Here is a 21,830-nt window from a genome sequence, read left to right as displayed (position 1 = left end):
ATGGTCTACCTAGAAGCATATCTGTTTAAGTACGTTTTCAAAAACCAATCCCTTTTTCAAAATAAATGTTATTTTTTCATTTTATTATTTATTAATTACAGCATTTATATTAGTTAATTCTCCCTTTCTGCTTCTTTTTCCCTATGAGCAGAATGATTAGAATATTTCATGTTTTCCTGGTTGATGTTGTTAGTGCTGAAGACTCTGGCTTTTTAAATGAATAAAGTCGTGCTATTCATTCATTCAAGGACCTCTTTCAAGTGTCTTTCCAGGCCCAGTTTCTTTCCTCCACACCCACTGGATAGGTTACTACAGGCAAGTTTATTCAATCTAAACATGCACCCAAGCTGGGTCCATCAGATTCTCTGTCCTAGGAATTTGAAATTGGAGCTCAAAAATATGACAGAGATTTTTTTTCCCTTTATGAATGAAGACATTGTATCTTCAATCTTCGACTCCCAGTTAACATTGACCGAGACCAGATCCTGCAGGGCCACTAATTTCACAGTCTCCTGGTAGGGAGGAGGGTGAGTGAAAATGGAGAGGAAAATTTAAATTAAGAGCGGATATGATTGGGGGTGGGGTGGGGTCATGGAAAAAAGGTCAAGAAAGGCTCACGGGAGGATGCAGTCCTGTCCTAATGAACAAAAAGGACTTTGTTCTTTTCCTATTTTCTTATGTTCCACACAGGTGACAACATCTCTGCTCCCTAAATGTCCAAAAGTCAAATTGATCATAGAGAATAAAAATGCTCCTGTTCTCAAAGAGCTAAAAAATCTTAATCTCAGAATTATTCCTTGCCTATTAACCATACTTCAACCACATATCTGTAATAGTTCATGTCTATCAAAAAGGGTTTTTCTTTCAGAATTAAACTTAATCCCACACTAAATGCACATAATTAATAATTGATTAAATCATAACTACATGCTTTCTGTTCATCTAATGTTTTCCATCTTTGTTTCAATTCTAACTTTTGGGTCTGCTGGACAATCATTTTCAAAGATACCAGTCAATGAGTAAAAACAAAATAAAACATCCAAATAATCTTGTCAATGCTGCTTTACTACACAAAGGCAGCAATACATCCGACGCCGGCTGCTGGCGGATAAGGCGCTTCCAGGCCATCACGCTGCTGTCTCATTGGAGCTGCGTGCACGACTTTAATTTGGCGTTTGTAAGGCAACTTAGAGGTGCCAGTCTGGGGACACTTCTCAGTTTGAGAGTCAGCAAAAGGAGGGGTTAATTCCAAAAGAGGGGAAAGCGTGTGCAAAGCGGGGTGAAAACGCTCCAGCGGCTCCCAGGCCTGGAGTCCGGGCGCGGGCGGGGAGGGCGCTCGGGGCGCAGGGCTGGGGTCGCGAGCGGCCGCGTCTGCGGGGCCCGCAAGGCGAGTCCAGATGAGGAGTCGGCGGTACCCGAGAGCGAGCAAGAGCCGGTGAGCGTGGTGGCGCAGGGGAGACACTCACACACACACACACACACACACACACACAGGGGAGATACACACACACACACACAAGCACCGAGGAATTATTCAAACGGGGCCTGGCGCCCCCTGCCCGCTCCCCATCGATCGCAGCGCGGGTCCCCATCGGCGGCAGCCTGCGGCCCGGCCCCTGCGGGCGTCCCCTCCCGGCGGCCGCCGCCTCCCGGCGCGATCTCGCGGCGAGGCGGAGGCGGAGGCCGAGGCCGGGGAGGGCGCCCCAGGGCGCCCCACCCGAGGGCGCCCCACCCGAGGGCGCCCCACCCAGGGCCCCGGCCGCTTCCCGCCGCCGCCGCCGCCGCCGCTTCGCTTTCGCTTTTCCCCGCGGCGCCGCCCGCCGAGTCCCGGGTTTCGTTTCCGACGCGCGGGGCGGGACCGGGAGGCGCCCATGGACTTCGGCCGCCGCCCGCGCGCCCCACTGCTGCTCGCGCGCTTCTCGAGGCTGCGGCGCGGGGCCTGCGGTCGGACCATGGCGGCGCCGCGCTGCTTCGCGCTGGAGCTGCCCGGCTGCACCCTGGCTCACTTCGCAGTGGGCGACGAGGCCCCGGACGCGCGCCCCGACCCCGGCGTGGCCGCGCTCCTGGGCCCCCCGGGCCGCAGCTACTCTCTGAGCGTGCCGGTGGCCGGGGGCGCGGGCTGCGCGGCCCGGGTGCGCGCGGCCCGGCTGCACCAGCGCTTGCAGCACCAGCTGCGGCGCGGCCCCTTCCGGCGGTGCCAGCTGCGCCGGCTGCTGTGCTACCGCCCGGGCGGCGGGGCGGGGGGTCTGCAGCACGGCTTCCTGCTCCGCGACCCCCGCGACAGCCCCGACACCCGGAGCGCGCTGCTGGCGCTGCTGGACGCCTGCCCGGAGGCCCCGCGCCCGAGCCTGGCCGAGTTCTCCGGCGACCCGCTCTGCCGGCTGTGGCAGCTCCCGTGGGAACGGCAGGACGGCCAGGGGTGGCGGCAGCTGGGCCGCGAGCGCGTCGTGCCCGTGCCGGAGCCCGCGCTGCACCCGGTGGTGCCGGACCTGCCCAGCTCCGGGGTCTTCCCCCGCCGGGAGGCCGCCCGCGCCGTTCTGGAGGCGGTAAGAGTTGGGTCCCTTGCCAGCGCCCAGGGTGGATCCCCCAGGCCAGGGAAGCGGACACCACCGTGCGCTCTCTGCGGGGCTGGCCTGTGCAGACCTCCCTTTGCCGGGGAGTTGCTTTACTCCCGTCCGCAAATCTGGTGGAGAAGGTGGCCGGTGGGCCAGCCTCTGTTTAGACACCGTGGCTCTTTCCAGATTCTTGCTCGCCAGGGACCCCCAACCCCATGGGGGAAACTGACATCCCAACAGGAGCGGCGCGGCTCCCGCGCTGGCGGTGCCCGAGGGGGGCGGTGGCGCTGGGTACGGGGAAAGCAATGCCATCTTGGAAGTGATGACCCTCTTCTGGGAGGTCGGGGTGTAGAGCAAGGGCATGAGCTTGGGGGTTTAAGAAACTTAGATTAAGCGGTGCCTGCTTGCTTACTGGCTGCCACCCAGACACTCGGCTACTCCGTGTTGCTTGGTGCCTTTTCATCTGTAAAATACCTGCCTTGCAGTGTTAGGACAGGGAAACATCTGACACACAACAGGTGCTCGGTGCGGAACAGCGAAGATTCTGCCTGAGCGCAGCCTGGGCAGGTCCCTAGGCTGGACTATGGGTCCTAGATACCTTGTATGAGCCTTGGGATAGCATCTCCGAGTGGTTAAGATTGCAAGACCTGGGTTTGAATCCAAACTCTGGCATTTATTCCCTGTGTCACTTGCAGTAAGTTTATTGAACATTCTTCTTTGCCTTGGTTTCCCTGATCCATAGATGGGGTTAATAACAGTAACACACAGAGTTATCTTCAACTGTGGCCAAGTTAGTACTGTGAAAGCACTTAGACTATTGCGTTGCTCAGAGTAAGCACGTAAGAAGAAAATACATGTCTGGGCCTCTCTGTAGAGGTGCTGTGAGTACACATGAGGTCATGCACAGTTCAAAACCTGGAATCCCCCGGAGACCCTGCCCTACCCGCTTGGTGATTGCAGTGCTTGACCCTCTTCTGAGCCCCCAAGCACCGCTTAATCTAAGTTTCTTAAACCCCCAAGCTCATGCCCTTGCTTTCTTTGGAGCCTACAGTGTGGCTGATTTCCCACATTTGTGACACACAGGGCCCATGGTTCCACTGTCGCTACGTGACACTGCTCTGCAGTTATGCATCTTTTCTGTCCTTCCTCCTCTGGGGGAAGCTGGTCCATGAGAGTTGCAGGCTGGGTGATGCCGACAGTTACGGCCTTTTTGAGCCTCAGCTATGCAGTACGGAATAAAGCAATCCAGCCCTTTCTCGGGTTCACAATACTTCACATTTTGGCCTGGTGCCAAACATAGCTTATGCGCCATTAGCATTGTGCAGTCTTCTTCTCAGCAATTCGATAGAGCTTCTGCCGAGGCCCCGTTGCTTTGCTGCTGATGCACGGACATTGTTTTACAGTGTACATCCTTCATTCCTGAAGCCCGGGCTGTGCTGGACCTGGTTGACCAGTGCCCAGAGCAGGTCCAGAAGGGCAAGTTCCCCGTCATTGTCATTGAAGGCCTGGATGCCACAGGTAAGAGAATATTACCTTCCAGTTACAGGCAATGAGTTGCAGGAATAGACAATTCTTGACACACAAAACTTTATACAGGGTTCAATTCATAAGCCTCCTGTGAGCCTCTGTCGTGTGCCAGGCACGGAGCAAGGCTGGCCTGGGACACAAAGATGGATAACTTCCGTTATCCATCCCCGTAAGGTGGGGGGAGCCTCAGGTGCTCCGGTGAACATGGGAGGGCACTGGGTACAGCCTCGGTGTAGGAGATGAGGGGCAGTCACGGTCCGGGAGACCTTGGAAGGATGGATCCTGGACTGAGCTTTCAGTAGGACAGGAGTTGGTCGGGTGAGGAAGGCGGGAGAGAGCCTCCAGACAGAAGAAACGGCAGGGTGGAGTTGGGGGCTCGAACCGGCCTGGTGTGTCCAGGAACTGCAGGCAGTTCAGAGGTCCCTGTGGAAACAAAGTGTGGACGAACTAGGGAGTGGAGGACAGAAGACTTTGGAGCTGCCAAATAGGCGTCAGAGTACAGTGGGCGTGCCCACACTTAGTCCAACACACGACAGCAGGACAAGGGTGGCTCCAAGAGCCACAGGGAATACCCAAGGACAGCGTGGATCTGGGAGAACCCCAGGGTCACCTGGTTCCCTGTGAGTCTCCTTCCTGTGTCAGGTGAGGCGTGATGGGAGGAGGGAGTTCCTGGAAGCTGATAGCAGAGTTTATCATTAGTTTGTAAACGAGGTGACCATTTGCTTTTTTCTTTCAAGCATTCTCACACCGAACAGGAATCCTGAATTCCCAAGGGTTGGCAACTTTTTGTAAAGAATTGTACTATTTAATCAACTCTTTCTGGTTACAGGTGGAAAGAATGTCTTTGCTCGGACATTATTGTTAACTTTTGGGAGTGATACGGTGGCCGTGGTTAAGATGTGCTGCATTTTGTATCCGACCTGCAGGTAAAACCACTGTGACCCAGTCAGTTTCAGATTCACTCAAGGCTGTTCTCTTGACGTCACCACCCTCTTGCATCAGCCAGTGGAGGAAAGTCTTTGATGATGAACCAACTATCATTAGAAGAGCTTTTTACTCTTTGGGCAATTATATCGTGGCTTCTGAGATAGCTAAAGAATCTACCAAATCGCCTGTGATTGTAGACAGGTGGGTATAAAGATGCGTTGAATTCGGCATTTTCTTCCTAACATATGAGTAGTGTATATGTGTGTGTGTGTGTGTGTACATATACATGCAAGTACACAATACTGTTTAAGACAAAGTGTATTATGATAATAATAGGAATAATGTCTATGATTTATTAATCACACCGTTGGCTGGCATTTTGCTAAAGACATTATACATACTATACTAACATCTGGAGCAACTACTGCATGGATACTAAAATTACTGATGAGAAACACAGGTCTTAGAAAAGTTAGGTAACCTGCCAAAGTGACAGAGCTAGAAATAGCATATGGGGGATATTAACAAAAGTCTCTGCTTCACAAATCAAGCTTTGAGTGGTTCATTTGTTTATTGGCTTATTCAACAAACACATATTGGGCATCTACCATTTGCCAAAGACAGTTCTCAATTTAGAGGATTCGGTGGTAAATGAGCTAGGCAGTTCCCTGCTTTCATGGAGCAAACATTCTGTTGAAGGAGAAGGTAATAATCAAGCATATAGATGCATAAGGTAATATCAGAGAGTGATAAATACTATGAAGAGGAGAGATCAAGGTTGTGTGTTGGAGGATGGCTAACCCCCCACTAGATGTGATTTAGGAAGGCCTGCGTGAGGGGGTACCATTGGTCTGAGCTCTGAATGACCAAAGAGACACACCTGAAAATCCTGGAGTAAAAGCTTTTTGGGAGAGGGGTCAGCAAGAGCAAAGTGTAGAGACAGGAAGATGCGAACACATTCCAGGGCTAGAAACAGGCCATCGTGAGGAAAACATGTGGACGAGGGGCTGCTTTCTGGATGGATAAAAAGGCAGAGACAGGTCAGCAGGGTCTGTGGCTGTGATAAAGAGTGTGGATTTTATTCTGAGTGCAGAGGGGGGCCTTTGGGAGGTTTCAGATAATGGAGTGACAGAAGCTGAGTTATATTTTGAAATTTCACCTATAAGAAATAGCTTAAAAGTGCTACAAAAATGGACAAAGGGAACGGCAAGCAAGCCCTACTAGGAATGGAAATTCAAACGACGATGAGAGCCCGTTTTACTCTCATCAGGTTGGTGAGAACTCATTAGAAAAGTCTGAAAGCCCAGAGTTGGAGATGATGTGGATTGATAGAAAGTCACGTGGTGCTGGTGGGAGTGGGCACCTGTAGGGTGACTTGGGGAGCAATTTGAGAAGATTGCTTCCACTTCCTGAAGAAATACTCACAGAGTTTGTTTCAGCTTTGTTCATAATATTGAAAAACTTGAAAAACCAAAAGCATCGGCAGAAGAAAGGGTAAAGTAATACTGGCGTATATTTATAACATGGAGCACCGAACAGCCATATGCTCTCGTAGGATGCATCAATGTGCCTAATTTACAAAACTATAGTTTCAAAGGAAAGAAATCAACTTGCAGAAAGATGTTCAGTAGAACACATGCAAAATAATACAAAACATAATACCAAAAAAGGGATGGAAAGATGTTGAACACCAAATTTAGGAGAGTGCTGTCCCCTGGGAAAGAGAGAGAAATGCAGTTGGTGGGGAGTACTCAAGGGCTTCAGTTGCAGCTGGATTCGTCCTTGACGTTACTCCAGTGTACGTCTTGTTCTTGCTGCAGTTTTACTTATTTGTGGAAAGATGAGGAGTTGCATTGAAGTCTGACAAGTGTTCAGGGAAGAGCACTCATTAGAAATGGAAATCTCGAGGAGTTTTAAAAAGTGAACACGTTCAAGTACAACCTGCACCCAGATCGTGACTTAGAACCTTACTCCACCCTGTAAATCCTTCCCTCCCAGTCACGACCCATCCTTCCGCCAGCGGGAACCACGACCCTGCCTCCATCGCCTCAGATTAATTCTGCTTGTTCCTGAACGGTCTCTACAGGCAGATAGACATTGACTGCTATTTGCATCTGCCTGCCTTCACGCCACCTGTGAGAATCGTCCCTGTTGCCGTGACCATTCTTTTACACAACTTTGGTGCCCATGTGTGTTACCAAACCAGGTTCGACGTTTCCCCAAGCCAAACACTGAGACTCTTGTTTGCAGCGGAGAAAGGGTTCATTCACAAGGCCGCCAAGCAAGGAGACGGCAGAATACATCTCAAATCTGCCTTCCCCAAAGCAAGGGGCTTGATATTTATGGGATGAAGAAGCAGAGTGGTCTGAGGCGTGGGAAGCCTGGGGAAAGGTGACTGGAACTAAGAAAAAGCGTGTGGTGGTGAGTGGTGGTGGGGAAGATGAAAACCGTAAAAATTAGTTAGAAGGCCTTTGCTGTCATCTAAGCTATAATGCCAGTGGGTACTCTTAACTTTGGGGATGGCAAGATAGTGATTTCAAAGCTGGCAAGTTACAAGGAATCCTAGACAAGGGTAAGACATTGCTTTCCTTTGTGGGACTTCTTCACCCGTGGGATGTTTTCACCCTATTGTTAAAGTCCCTGGATTTACCATATTTATATATATATATATTTGTTAGTCTCTCTTTATTTCAAGGAGATAGACTAGGCTTTTCCTAATAAAGTGTGACTTCATAAGGCACATTATTTCCTAAGATGTCCAAAAATCCTGGGGCAGTACTGGCTTCTGCATGTAGGTAGACACTTACTCTGCATCCGGTTTCCTAATCTGTTCAATGATGATATCCTTGATCCCTTCCCTGCTGACCAGAATTTGAAAAAGAATAGATACATGTATATGTATAACTGAGTCACCATGCTGTACACTTGAAACTAACACAACGTTGTTAATCAACTATACTCCAATGCAGAATAAAAATTAAAAGACTTGTGATGAATATCCAGTGAGTTGATGCAGGTGGACGTGCTTTGAAAATAGCAAATTGCTATAAAAATATAAGGCATTATTATATAAGTGATGTATAATGTGTCAACAAATTGCGTTTGATTTGAACTAATGTGGTTTCCCTGATGGCAGGAATGGAGAATACTAAATAATGAGTCTGAAATTGATGGCCAGAGGGTATGATTATTTAAAATGAGCAGCAGTGTTGGCAGTGAGAGAACTCTGGCTTTGCAAAACGGGGCTCCCATTCTTCCCCGATTTTTCTTCTTTATGTCTGTGAATTGTCTGCAATTTTGTTTCTTTAAAGAGATAATGCTAGATCACCTTGTCAGATGAGAAGAAAAGAGCAGTTATTTGTTGTCTGGGTGGGTTTTGTTCATGTTTAAAGATTTTAAGGAAATCCATTTTAGACAACACCATCATCTAGCTGAAAAAAGAAGGGAGACGGAGTAATTTTTGATTGTGACTGTGGTTAAGGTAGGCAACTTAATCACCCTCATTACCTTTAAAAATCTTCTTGCTGATGGTTTTTCTACAATAAAGAAGGCTTTTTACATTTAGATGATATCAGCCTCTGTATTCATAGCTAAGTATTTAATTCAGTGAACACGGAGCATGTGTAAAATGCAGCGCAAATTGTAGTTTTGTTGCTAAGAAGAAGAAAACCTGGACCTGCTTGGGTTTATTCGGCTTGGGAGACAAGATGTATCTGGGGGAGAAGGTGAAAGTACAAGTTTGTAAGTGATTAAAAGTCTGGTAAGTGATACATAGGAATGGCCCCAGGCAGAATTCAAGGCGCTAGCAGCTACACTGGCCACGCTTTTGGAGGTGGAAAAGGGCTTTGAAGAATGAATGATATTAGAATTGATCAGCCCCCAAATTAATTTTTTACCTTTGTTCTTTTCAGTATTCTCTGTATTGTATCATCATAATTTGAAATGATGCAGCTTTAGTGTCCAATAAGAATTAAATATTGCCTTATAATGACAGTGTGATACATTTCTTTTTTGAATTTTATTTTATTTATTTTTTTATACAGCAGGTTCTTATTAGTTATCCATTTTATACATATTAGTGTATATATGTCAATCCCAATCTCCCAATTCAAGTGTGATACATTTTTAAAAAGCACTTGACTATTTTTGTATAAACTATGGGAGGAAAACAAAGCATTCATGATTTTCATTTTACAGAAGAGGAATTTGAGACTTACCAATGTACACAAAGCAAGTAGGTGGCAGAGAGTAAAACAATACACAGCTTGGATAACACTCTGCATTTATTTTGTAGATAAAGGACCAGTATGTCCTTTTCACTGTGAAAAGCGTTCAAATCTAAAGTGATTAAGAATTTAGGATTTTAAAACAGTACAGGCAGTAAATTGAAAATACAGACAAGGGTGGGGCCATGGGTGCCTCTCGACATTGGGATGTTTATAATTGTTTCATAAATGTTTTTGTAGGTGATAGTCCTTTGATACTGGATTTGGAGTTTTGCATTTCGTCACTTAAAATTGGAATATGACACGAACAGGGCAAGAGTGTAATAAACTATGCCAATCAATAAAATAATTCTAATTCATTCATTCCTACATCCAAAAACCATGATTAGTTGCATACCTATTGTGTGCCAGATGCTGGTTTCAGATTTTGGAATACAGAGATGACTAAAAAATGAATTATCTAATGGCGGAGATGAAAGAGATAAACTTGTACACAACTGGCTCTAATTTAGAATAAGTCCTTCAGTAGAGCTGAGTATGAAGGGCGTTGAGAGCCCAGAGGAGGAAACAGTGAATTCTGCTGGGGGCTTCCTCTGCGTGGCGTGCAGAAGGAAGAGGAGGCACTTTGCTGCCTGAGACCCTCACTCCAGCTGGAGGAAAAGTGTGAAGACAGACCCCCATGAAAGAGCGTGCCTGGGTCCACACTGTGAAGGTGTTTGTGTCTTAGATGGAGGCTGAATGTTTTCTGGCAGGTGGTAGAAAGCCATTGGGCTTTTTGAAAGAGCGGGCTGATTTGATTTTCTTTGATGGTTGGGATTTTCTTTTCCTCTCCTCAAAGCATTTTTTAAGATCAGCCGGTCAAGAGTGACCGCCTTCACTCAGGGAGGACATTCACAGAGTTTCAGAGATTTTATCTGGGTTTATTTCTCTTCCTGATCCATGCAGATGCAATTAGATGACTGGAGAGCTGGGAAAGACAAAGGCCTCCTATCCAGGGTTCCTAGAATGTGGATTTCATCAGCAAGTCCAATTTTTTTATTTTTTATTTATTTATTTTTAAAATTGAAGTCGATTTACAGTGTTGTGTTAATGTTTGCTGTACAGCAAAGTGATGCAGTTATACACATATATATTTACATTCTTTTTTTATATTCTTTTCCATTATGGTTTACCACAGGATATTGACTATAGTTCCCTGTGCTATACAGTAGGATCTTGTTGTTTATCCACCCTATATATAATAGTTTGCATCTGCTAATCCCAAACTCCCACTCCATCCCTCCCCCACTCCACCCCCTTGGCAACCACTAGTCAGTTCTCTGTGTCTGTGAGTCTGTTTCTGTTTCGTAGATAGGTTCATTTGTGTCATATTTTAGATTCCACATATAAGTGACATCGTATGGTATTTGTCTTTCTCTTTCTGACTTACTTCACTTAGTGTGATCATCTCTAGTTGCATCCATGTTGCTGCAAATGGCATTATTTCATTCTTTTTTATGGCTGAGTAGTATTCTATTGTATATATGTACCACATCTTCTTTATCCATTCCTCTGTTGTTGGACATTTAGGTTGTTTCCATGTCTTGTCAGCAAGTTCAGTTTTAAAACATTGTAGGAACTGAATGGGCCTGCAGATTTTTGTTTGGCCAAGATACAGCATTAAATACCAGTGGACTACTGAACAAATCTACCATCCCATGCCAACCTGCCATCACAAAAGAAAGCATCCTGCAAGGCCAAGGCAACAGAGTAGTCTCACAATACATGCAGTTTTAACTGAGTAAATGGAGCTCTGGGTGGTGTGCACTAGATTCTTATTGTGGTTGTTAATTTTAACTTATTTTTACATTTTATAAATACTTTAAAAAATAAGATTTAGTTTTACCTCTTTAATGTGTACGGTACTAGGACAAGTTCAGCAGAGCCATCCCTGGTTTCAGCGTCCCCAGCAGCTGGTTTTCAGGTGCTCCCTTGACTTCCTCTGCGGACGGGGAACTCACTACCCCTTTCCTTCTCAGGTACTGGCACAGCACGGCCACCTACACCATAGCCACCGAGGTAAGTGGGGGCCTCCAGCACCTGCCCCCTGCCCATCACCCTATATACCAGTGGCCCAGGGACCTGCTCAAACCTGACCTGGTCCTGCTGCTTACCGTGAGTCCCGAGGAGAGGATGCGGAGGATCGAGGGCCGGGGCATGGAGAGGACCAAGGAGGAGGCTGAACTGGAGGCCAACAGCGTATTTCGTCAAAAGTAGGTGTCCCGATGCCACGTGAGGGGCAGGGGTCCCTGGCTGTGGCGACGATCCAGAAACAGCACTGACTCTGGTAAAGTGCAGGACATGACACGGTTCCCATTTTCCAAACCTGAGAGGCAGTGTCCTCCAAGTTAGATTCACTCCTTTCAATGGGATTGTTCCATGGGGCCACTGCGTGGTGGTTTTGTAGCCACAGGATATCTGACTGGGGATCAGACCTCCTTCCTAGTCTTTCTAGCCCTGGCTGTGCCAGCACCGGCGTGAACCTGAGTGAGACAATACACCTTTCTGGGTCATCGTAACAGAATGGTCACGAGCACCGTCTGACGGCCTCGCAGTGACTTTTACCTGTGAGGGGCTCACCGTGTGTCAGGCATTTTACTTCTGATGCTCTGTAACCCTTGGAAGGACAATGTTAGCTGTACTTCACAGTTTATAAAACTGAGGCTCAAAGGATTAAGTGATTTGTCTACAACTTGCATATCTACTGAGTAGTAGAATTGGGATTAAACCCAAGACCTTTCTTAATTTAAGGCAGTGCTTTCATTTTCATTAGAAAGCTGTGAACACAATAGCAGGAGTGTCTGGACCATCTTACTGCTTCTCGGCTGACTAAATCACTTCTGTAGGACTGGTTTGAAAAGCCAAAACAGAATTGTTTATATAAATAAACAATGATAGCACTGTTATCCTAACTTAATGCTGTTATAACATAAATAATTAACCACTCAGCTGTGTGCAGAGAAACCATGTCAAAGAATTGACTGGTTGGTATTAATTCAGTTAAACTTCACGACAAACTTGCAAGGAAGGCATTATTTCCGTCCTCGCTTCACAGATGAGGAAACGGAGGCACAGATGGGAAAGAAATGTGGCATGTTCTCCTAGCTGGTAGGTGGTGAGGCAGAGCTATGGCCCCAGACCATTGTCGACTAAAAAAATATTCACAGCCTAAAAGTTGAGAGTTTTGTTTCATTTGGCGGGAATTTTTAGGACTTCAAGACCGGGAGGCAGCATCTCAAGTAACCCTGAGAAAACTGCTCCGAGGAGGTGACAGGAGAGCTAGGACACATAAGAGTTTTGCAACAAAGGACAGGTAGTCTGAACGTCAAAAGATTATTGTTAATTAAAGAAAACCAGATAAGTCAAGTTAAGGAATTTAGCGTTTTTCTGTGTATGGGAAGATGCAAGACGCTGGGCTCACCGAAATCATTCCTTTGAAACGCACCTCAGCTATCTGGGGCCAGTGTCCTGTGTTTTCACATCCTGAGTTTCCTCAGGGCTCACAGTAGGGAGTGGCCGCAGTCCGATGGCTGCTAGAAGGCTGGTATTCTTTGTTTCCTTCCTGAGTTCCCTCAGGGCTCACCAGCTCACCATCCGTGGTGGCTGCAATCGCTGATGACTGTGACATCCTTTGTCTACTGATAATGGCAGGAAATATTCCATTTCTCAACATCTACTCTGAGCACTTTATTTTTTAAAATAATTTTTATTGGAGTAGAGTTGATATACAATGTTGTGTTAGTTTCTGCTGTACAGCAAACTGAATCAGTTATACATATACATATATCCACTCTTTTTTAGATTCTGTTCCCATATAGGTCATTACAGAGCATTGAGTAGAGGTCCCTGTGCTATACAGTAGGCTCTTATTAATTATCTGTTTTATATATAGTAGTGTATATATGTCAATCCCAATCTCCCAGTTTATCCCTCCCACCCCTTACCCACTGGTAACTATAAGTTTCTTTTCTACATCTGTGAGGCTATTTCTGTTTTGTAAGTAGGTTCATTTGTACCATTTTTTTTAGATTCCACATAGAAGCGATATCATATGGTATTTGTCTTTCTCTGTCTGACTTACTTCACTCAGTGTAACAATCTCTGGGTCCATCCATGTCGCTGCAAATGGCATTATTTCGTTCTTTTATATGGCTGAGTCCGGGTGCTTGTTTTAACCACAGAGCTCTAGAGGTTTGGTCATATAATCTGAAACCGTGCACCTCAGATTAGGATTTGAACCCAAGAGGCCGGGACACGAACCCGGCCAAAACCCACAGTCTTCCAACTGAGATCACACACCTGGTTGCAGTACTTAATGAAGCTCAGGTTCTTGATGTCTCATCACAGAAAGAATTCAGTGAGAGACAAAGTGATAGGTAGGAAGTGGATTTATTTAGAGAGAAACACAGTCCGCAGTCAAACTGTGGGCCATCTCAGAAGGTGAGAAAGGCCCCAGGATATGGGGTTGTCAGTTTTTATAGGGGTGGGTAATTTCATAGGCTAATGAGTGGGAGGATTATTCCACGTATTTCAGGAGGGGGCGGGGATTTCCAGGAACTGGGCCACCACCCACTTTTTGATCGTTATGGTAGACTTTGGAACTGTCATGGCGCCTGTGGGTGTGTCATTTAGCTTGCTGATTTGTCACAGTGAGCATATACTGAGGTCTAGTGGAAGTTGACTCGTCCGCCATCTTGGGCCCATTTGGTTCTAATCAGTTTATGTCATGTCCTCGGGTTATGTCATTCTTTCAAAGGCTGTGCCCTGCCCAATTCCCTCCTGTTTCAAATCAGCCCCAGCTATTCTGTACACACCAAGGCTAGCTAACACTGAAAAGAGAGATAGAATTCTAGTGCAATTGTAGAAGACTCCCAAGTGAAAACAATGTATATGCCAAGGACCTCTGGCTTGTATGAAATCCTTCAGGGCACAGACTCTTGAGAAATTTGCCATTGGGCAACTTAGTTAATCTCTTTGAGCCTTTGCTCCTTTCTCTGCAAAATGGGGGTGGATGACATTGATTCTGCTCCTGAAGTTACTCTGAATATGAAATGAGAAGACCATGCAGGATGCTAATGCTTGGCAGATAAAAGGTTTTGAGTAAATGCAAGCTATTAAACATTATTATTAATTTCTCATCTGTTAAACTAAATGTATCGAATGTCTCCTGTATGCAAAGCGAGTTGCCTGGGGGGCGGAAGTGCGATAAACCAGATGGGGACCTGGCTTCAAGCTGTCTGTATTATGGTAGGAAAATAACATTTGCGTAAAGAGCCGTGTTAACAAATGGGCCAACTCTTTTCATTCTGCCTGTCTCCAGGGTAGAAGTGTCCTACCAGCGGATGGAGAACCCTGGCTGCCACGTGGTTGATGCCAGCCCTTCAAGAGAAAAGGTCCTCCAGATGGTGTTAAGTGAGATCCAAAATAATTGCAATTAATTGTAGTTCCTCTGGGCCAGGAGACACATTTTACTAGATTTGATGTTGTTTGATACATCTAAGCCCACGACTGGTTATGCAGTTTTCCCAGATTTCAGCTGCATGAGCTTGTCGTGTGGCAGAAGGTGGGACATTTCAATTTTACCTAAACCACTGTTCTCACTTCTACCCGATGGACCCATCGGGACTGAGACGGGGCACATTCCAGTGAGAGACGGTGATCGCTTTCTGCCAAGTATAACAAACGTTTTCTTGGAACAGATTTTTAACTGCACCCCTACCAAATCCTTCCAAGGTGTGTCTCCCCTAGAAAGCATGCGGTGGACAGAAGCAACCAAGATGACCTTCCAGATCAACAGAAGCTCCTCCAGCCTCTCCCACGCCTGCACTGCCGGCTCCTGGGTGAGATCTTGAGGACGTGCTCGGAGCTGGTTTCCTCCCAGTCCAGCCACACTCCGTCTTTGTGAGCTCAGCCCCGATTCTTAGAGCCAACCACTCCCGAAGAACGTGTCTGTGTGTCCTGGCTGTCGGAAGACCCTCCCACAGACCCATCTTGTGGGTGGGGGACACTGACCAAGAAGGCATCTGACTTGTGTCTGAGGCTTACAGCCCCTGAGAGGTCAACCCAAGATGCTCTGAATACAAACACACCAACAGTCCTTGGATTCTATTCTGCTTATTTACTTTCCTCTTCTTTCATCTGAAAACATGGCTTTGGATAGAATGAGTGTTTTGCACTGAAGTAGATGCATTAAACTCAGCGAATCCAGCAACGTACTTATACTGTTGTTTACGTCTTGTTTGTCCTCAGTGTAGGGGTTGTGCTTTACTAATCAGAATTGAAGGCAAGAAGCTGAACGCAATGCTTGTTGTGTATTTTCATCAGACAGATTTAATTTATCTTACTGAGTAAGCACAGTGGATCCTGGAATGGGATTTCTCAGTGAATTATCTTGCACTTGAATGTCTTATGATTACACATGAAATCAGCATTGAGATCTGTTTGGCTAGAAAAAAAAAAGAGCTGAGAAAAGAGGAAACTTAATAGTTATGGGGCCTTGGATGAGTCATTTAGCATCATGTAATTTGATCTAAAAAGTGATAGCGATTCTTCATTTGTCTTAAGGAGTTGACTGAACCAGATGATTACTTAAAATTCCTTCCAGTTCTGAGATAGATTGAATCTGAATTATTTTAGGGGAATGTCTCAAGAAGACATTCCCCCAAAATAATTAAATTTATGGCATTAACAGGTTTATCACATGGACTCTTAAATTATAATAAAGTTTATATTGACTCTATCATATTATTTTTCAAAACAACTATAGGTAGTTTATACATAATATATGTACATACGTAAAGATGTAATTTCAGTTGAAAATATTTTTTAAAGCTGATAAATTGCATTTGGGTTCTTTAAGATGTGATATCTAATTATGCTATTGGTGTTATTCACTTTAAACATTTTGAAAAGTTTATGCTGGCAGCCTAGAAACACAAACATTTAATGCTTTCTTTATGTCTCTTGCCAATGAATAAACTTGCTGTGATTTTCTAACCTATGCTGTTGTCACAGTGTGTGTTGGTTTTTCTGAAGGGGCTCCCCCAACGAGGCTTTTGTACAGGAGGGGATTTGGGGTTAAAGAAGTGAAAAGGTGTGAATTTGTGGTCAAAGTGCTTTCAGAGGAAGAGGAGGGCATTTTTGTTTTGTTTTAAACGTCATTTCAAGAAAGTGCAATTCCTTCCTCATTGCAGGTATTAAAGGGATTTTCTTCCTTAATCCAATAAGAAATAATTCTTCGTACACTTGCGCTCTCTATACACTGTAATAGAGATAAGATTACTGAGTATGAGAACGGATAGCGCCTCCTACCCAGAAACCGACGACAAGGCATCATTTGCTTGGCTTTGTTTCATTACCAGGTGTGTTTCTGTTCCTTTAATAGACCTTTAGTGTCCCAAATATTTATTCTCCATCTTTTCCACAGCCATAGAACTTTGAGCCTGACACGTGGCTGCCAAGAATTATGAGTACATTTCCAAGGCTCCCTTACAGCTGGAGTGGCCAAGTGACCACCTACAGGTTCTTCCTGTGAGCAGTAGGGACATCAGGAATGTCAGGGGGAGGGTGTCCCTCTCTCCTTTTAACCTGCTTGGTACTCAGCGATGGTGGTGAGGCATTTGGGGACCGAGTGATGAGGGTGGCACTATGCAGGTGGAGAATGGGGACGGCTTTCACTTAGGAAAAGTCAATAAGGAATGGGTATGGAAGTGTCTGGAGTTCCATCCTAGAGGGCGTGTCCACCTGGGGACACAGCTTCTGTGCACAAAGCTCAATATCCACCTTCTCCACTTGCGTCCCCTTTCAGTGGCAGGTGTCTGGGTTTTTTGCTCCTTTTGTTTGCTCCATTTTCTACAGTAGAATCCCCCTTTTTGCTGACTCTTCTCTCTGTGAAATGTCTCTCTTTTCTAGAAGCAGTTGTGAAGCATCTTAAAAATGTTCAGACCCTGGTATCTTTTTGGAATATATACCGAGGAAATGATCAGTGATGCACATAGAAATGTTTTATCATATCTGCATAATGTACTTCATAATGTACAGACAGATACACCTTGTTTTGTTGCCCTTTGCCTTACTGAGCTTCACAGTACAGTTATTTACAAATTGAAAGTTGGAGGTAACCCTGCGTTGAGTAAATCCATCGGCACCATTCTTCCAACAGAATTTGCTCACTTTGTGTCTCTGTGTCACGTTTTGGTAATTCTCACAGTACGCCAAACTTTTTCATTATTATTATATTTGTTTTGGTGATCTGTAATCAGTGATCTTTGAGGTTATTATTGTCATTGTTTTGGGATGCCACAAACCACACCCACATAAGACAGTGAACTTAATCAGTAAATGTTGTGTCTGATGTGATTACTCCACTCAATGGCCTTTCCCTCATCTCTCTCCCTTTCCTTGGGCCTCCCTATTGCCTGAGACACAAAATTATTGAAATCAGGCCAATTAATAACCTTGCAATGGCCTCTAAGTGTTCAAGTGAAAGGAAGAATTGCATGTCTCTCACTTTAAATCAAAATTTAGAAAGGATTAAGCTTAGTGAGGAAGCCATGTCAAAAGGCCAAGATAGGTCAAAAACGAGGCCTCTTGTACCAAACAGCCAAGTTGTGAATGCAAAAAAAGAAAAGTTCTTGAAGGAAATTAAAAGTGCTACTCCAGTGAACACATGAAGGATAAGAAAGCAAAACAGCTGTCTTGCTGATATGGAGACAGTGTGAGTGGTCTGGATGGAAGATCAAACCAGCCACAACATTCCCTTGAACCAAAGCCTAATCCAGAGCAAGGCCCTAACTCTCTTCAATTCCATGAAGGCTGAGAGAGGTGAGGAAGGTGCATAAGAACATTTTGGAGCTAGCAGAGGTTGGTTCATGAGGTTTAAGGAAAGAAGCCATGTCTCCATAACAACAAAGTGCAAAGTGAAGCAGCAAGTGCTGATGTAGAAGCTGCAGCAAGTTATCCGGAAGATCTAACTAAGATAATTCATGACACTGGCTATATGAAACAACAGATCTTCAGTGTAGATGAAACAGCCTTATATTGAAAGAAGATGCCATCTAGGACTTTCATAGCTGGAGAGGAGAAGTCAATGCCTGGCTTCAAAACTCCAAAGGACAGGCTGACTCTTTTTAGGGGCTAATGCAGTTGGTGACTTGAAGTTGAAGCCAATATTCATTTACCATTCTGAAAATCCCAGGGCCCTTAAGAATTATGCTAAATCTACTCTGCCTGTGCTCTGTAAATGGAACAACAAAGCCTAGGTAACAGATCATCTGTTTACTGAATATTTTAAGCCTACTGTTGAGATCTACTGCTCAGGAAAAAAAAGAATCTTTCCAAATATTACTGCTGGGAATTCCCTGGCAGTCCAGTGGTTAAGACTCGGTGCTTTCACTGCTGTGGGCCCAGGTTCAGTCCCTGATCGGGGAACTACGATCCCATAAGCCACGTGGCTCAGCCAAAAAAATAAAATAAGACAAAATTTCTGCTCATTGACAGTAAATCTGGTTATCCAAAGAGCTCTGATGGAGCTGTACAATGAGGTGAATGTTGTTGTCATGCCTGCTAACACAGCATCCATTCTGCAGCCCATGGATCAAGGAGACTTTCAAGTCTTATTATTTATTTATTTATTTATTTATTTATTTATTTATTTTAACATCTTTATTGGAGTATAATTGCTTTACAATGGTGTGTTAGTTTCTGCTTTATAACAAAGTGAATCAGTTATACATATACATATGTCCCCATATCTCTTCCCTCTTGCGTCTCCCTCCCTCCCACCCTCCCTATCCCACCCCTCTAGGTGGACACAAAGCACCGAGCTGATCTCCCTGTGCTATGCAGCTGCTATCCACTAGCTCTCTACTTTACGTTTGGTAGTGTATATATGTCCATGCCACTCTCTCACTTCGTCCCAGCTTACCCTTCCCCCTCCCCATATCCTCAAGTCCATTCTCTAGTAGGTCTGCGTCTTTATTCCTGTCTTGCCCCTAGGTTCTTCATGACCATTTTTTTTTTTTTAGATTCCATATATATGTGTTAGCATACGGTGTTTGTTTTTCTCTTTCTGACTTACTTCACTCTGTATGACAGACTCTAGGTCCATCCACCTCACTACAAATAACTCAATTTCGTTTCTTTTTATGGCTGAGTAATATTCCATTGTATATATGTGCCACATTAAAAATATGGAACGCTTTACGAATTTGCATGTCATCCTTGTGCAGGGGCCATGCTAATCTTCTCTGTATCGTTCCAATTTTAGTATATGTGCTGCCAAAGTGAACACAAGTCTTATTATTTAAGAAATACATTTCATAAGGCTATAGCTGCCATAGACAGTGATTTCTCTGATGGATCTGTGCAAAGTAAACTGAAAACCTTCTGGAAAGAACTCACCATTCTAGATGCCATTAAGAACATTCATGAGTAACGGGAAGAGGCCAAAATATCCACATTCACAGGGGTTTGGAAGAAGTTGGTTCCAACCTGCATGGATGACTTAGAGGGGTTTAGAACTTCAGGGGAGGAAGCATCTTAGGATGTGGTGGAAACAGCAAGAGAGCTAGAATTAGAAGTGGGGCCTGAGGATGGGACTGAATTGCTACAGTCTCATGGTAAAACCTGGATGGATGAAGAGCTACTTCTATTGGTGGGCAAAGAAAGTGGTTTTTTGAGATGGACTCTACTCCTGGTGAAGATGCTGTGAAGACTGTTGCAACTACAACAAAGGATTTAGAATATTACATGAACTTAGCTGATAAAGCAGCGGCAGCGTTGGAGAGCATTGACTCCAATTTTAAAAGAAGTTCTATTGTGGGTATAATGCTATTGAACAGAATTGCGTGCTACAGAGAAATGATTCATGAAAGGAAGAGTCAATCCATGCAGCAAACTTCATTCTTGTCTCATTTTAAGAAATTTCTGCAGCCACCCCAGCCTTCAGCAAACACCACCCTGATCAGTCAGCACCACCAACGTGGAGGTAGGACCCTCCACCAGCAAAAAATTAGACTCGCTGAAGGCTCAGATGAGGGTTAGCATTTTTAGCAATAAAGCTCTTTAAAATTAAGGTCTGTATATTGCTTTTTCAGACAGAATTCTATTGCACACTTAACAAACTACAGTATAGTGTAAACATACTTTTATATGTACTGGGAAACCGAACAATTTATGTGACTGGCTTTATTGTGATACTCATTTTTTTGAGTCTGCAATATCTCCGAGGTGTGCGTGTATGCATAATGTGTGCCTAGGTAGAATATGTACTGATTAAATACATTTGGGTAAATCCTTTTAATGAAATACTAAGGAGAATGCACCTGAGAAGGTGTAAATTATCAAAAATACTTTTCTCTCAGTGATAGCCAGGGATTTAAATTTCAGCAACAACTGAGGATATAGCTAAAACCCTTTTAACCAACACAAGTTTGACTGATTCAGAATGGAAACTCCACGTAGAGCAGAAGTATGGCTTCAGGTATGCTGGGAGACAGGGTCTTTTATGCCTTTGGTTTGTTTCCCATTCAAGCTGTTCTTTTTCTTTGAAGTTTGAACGCAGAGGTCAGGCGCTAAACTATGCCTCACATGGGCACATATATCCACTAACAAACTCATTTAATCTTCAGGCTTCTGTAAATGCAGCTTTGTTCATATACTTATTTTCTTAGTATGAACAGGGAGAGGAGAAATCGATGTTGGCCTTTTTTTTCCCCCCAGGAGGGTTTTTTTTTTTCTTTTTCTCTCACTTTAAAAGCATAGGAATTTCATGAAATCCATTCAGCCTACAGCTGCAATCTACAACTAGGAAGAAACACTGTCCCTTTATATTGCCTATAAATAATCTGGTCTTTCTCATGAGCAGCCTAACTGGTCAGTAGACACAAAAATATTTAGTCCTATCAGGTTTAAACCTTAATATCATTTGATCTGTTAACAGGCCTTTTAGGTAATGCATGCTCTTTTTTAGAGAGAAGATCAGGATCTCAGATTTCTCAGTCTTCAAAGGCCATGCTGGCCTCTCCCCAGAATGGCATCTGCCCGGGGGCCAAAAGTGTCATTTAGGCAACATTGGGGCTGAGGGGAGGATGGGTCTGTGGTCACATTATCCTCTCTCTAAATGGACGTGGATTGCCCCGCCCACATAGGCAATTGAAATTTGTTTCTTGTGGCTGTTTCTGTCGAACTTGGCCTCGGCTTGGGTCTCCTTGGTACTGGGATCTCTTTTGAGTGTCTGTCTTCCATGCAGGCCCACCCACAGTGCCCCTCCAGCTCTAGTTTCATGGGCACTGGACCCACCCCACCTCCGCCCCCCGGGGCCACATACTCTGCGGGGCGTATTCAAATGTCCGGAAACTGAGAACAGTCAAGAAAGTAGATGTTAAGACCTCCTTTGCTTAATCATTCTGCCCAGTCTGGTTTAACCTGACCCTTGTTCCAGGTTGGTTCAGAGGAGCTCAAAACGGAGATGGATGCTCTCCATGTCCACCTCACTGAGCTGTGGCTCTGTGTTAAAGCCTGGAGACAGGAAACTGGGGGACGGGCACCTCACCAT

At 45.0% G+C, this 21,830-nt stretch overlaps 1 protein-coding gene and 1 non-coding gene across 2 annotated transcripts; one reads left to right on the top strand and one right to left on the bottom strand.

Annotated features, from left to right (window-relative positions):
- The first annotated feature begins 1,871 nt into the window (after positions 1-1,871).
- CMPK2 (cytidine/uridine monophosphate kinase 2) lies at positions 1,872-16,046 on the top strand. Its single transcript, XM_061210804.1, has 5 exons — positions 1,872-2,546; positions 3,959-4,073; positions 5,009-5,210; positions 11,254-11,487; positions 14,595-16,046. The coding sequence occupies exons 1-5, from the start codon at positions 1,872-1,874 to the stop codon at positions 14,710-14,712; spliced, it is 1,344 nt and encodes a 447-aa protein (XP_061066787.1). The 3' UTR covers positions 14,713-16,046.
- A 3,412-nt stretch (positions 16,047-19,458) lies between these two features.
- On the bottom strand, positions 19,459-19,565 carry LOC133074845 (U6 spliceosomal RNA). Its single transcript, XR_009697251.1, has one exon. It is a non-coding gene; the product is annotated as a U6 spliceosomal RNA (small nuclear RNA).
- Positions 19,566-21,830: the final 2,265 nt, after the last annotated feature.

Source organism: Eubalaena glacialis, chromosome 14 (assembly GCF_028564815.1).
Source record: "Eubalaena glacialis isolate mEubGla1 chromosome 14, mEubGla1.1.hap2.+ XY, whole genome shotgun sequence".
In the NCBI taxonomy this organism is placed as follows: Eukaryota; Metazoa; Chordata; class Mammalia; order Artiodactyla; family Balaenidae; genus Eubalaena; species Eubalaena glacialis.
The sequence above is the reverse complement of the archived record's forward strand: the minus strand, read 5'-3'. Positions and strand labels throughout refer to the sequence as shown.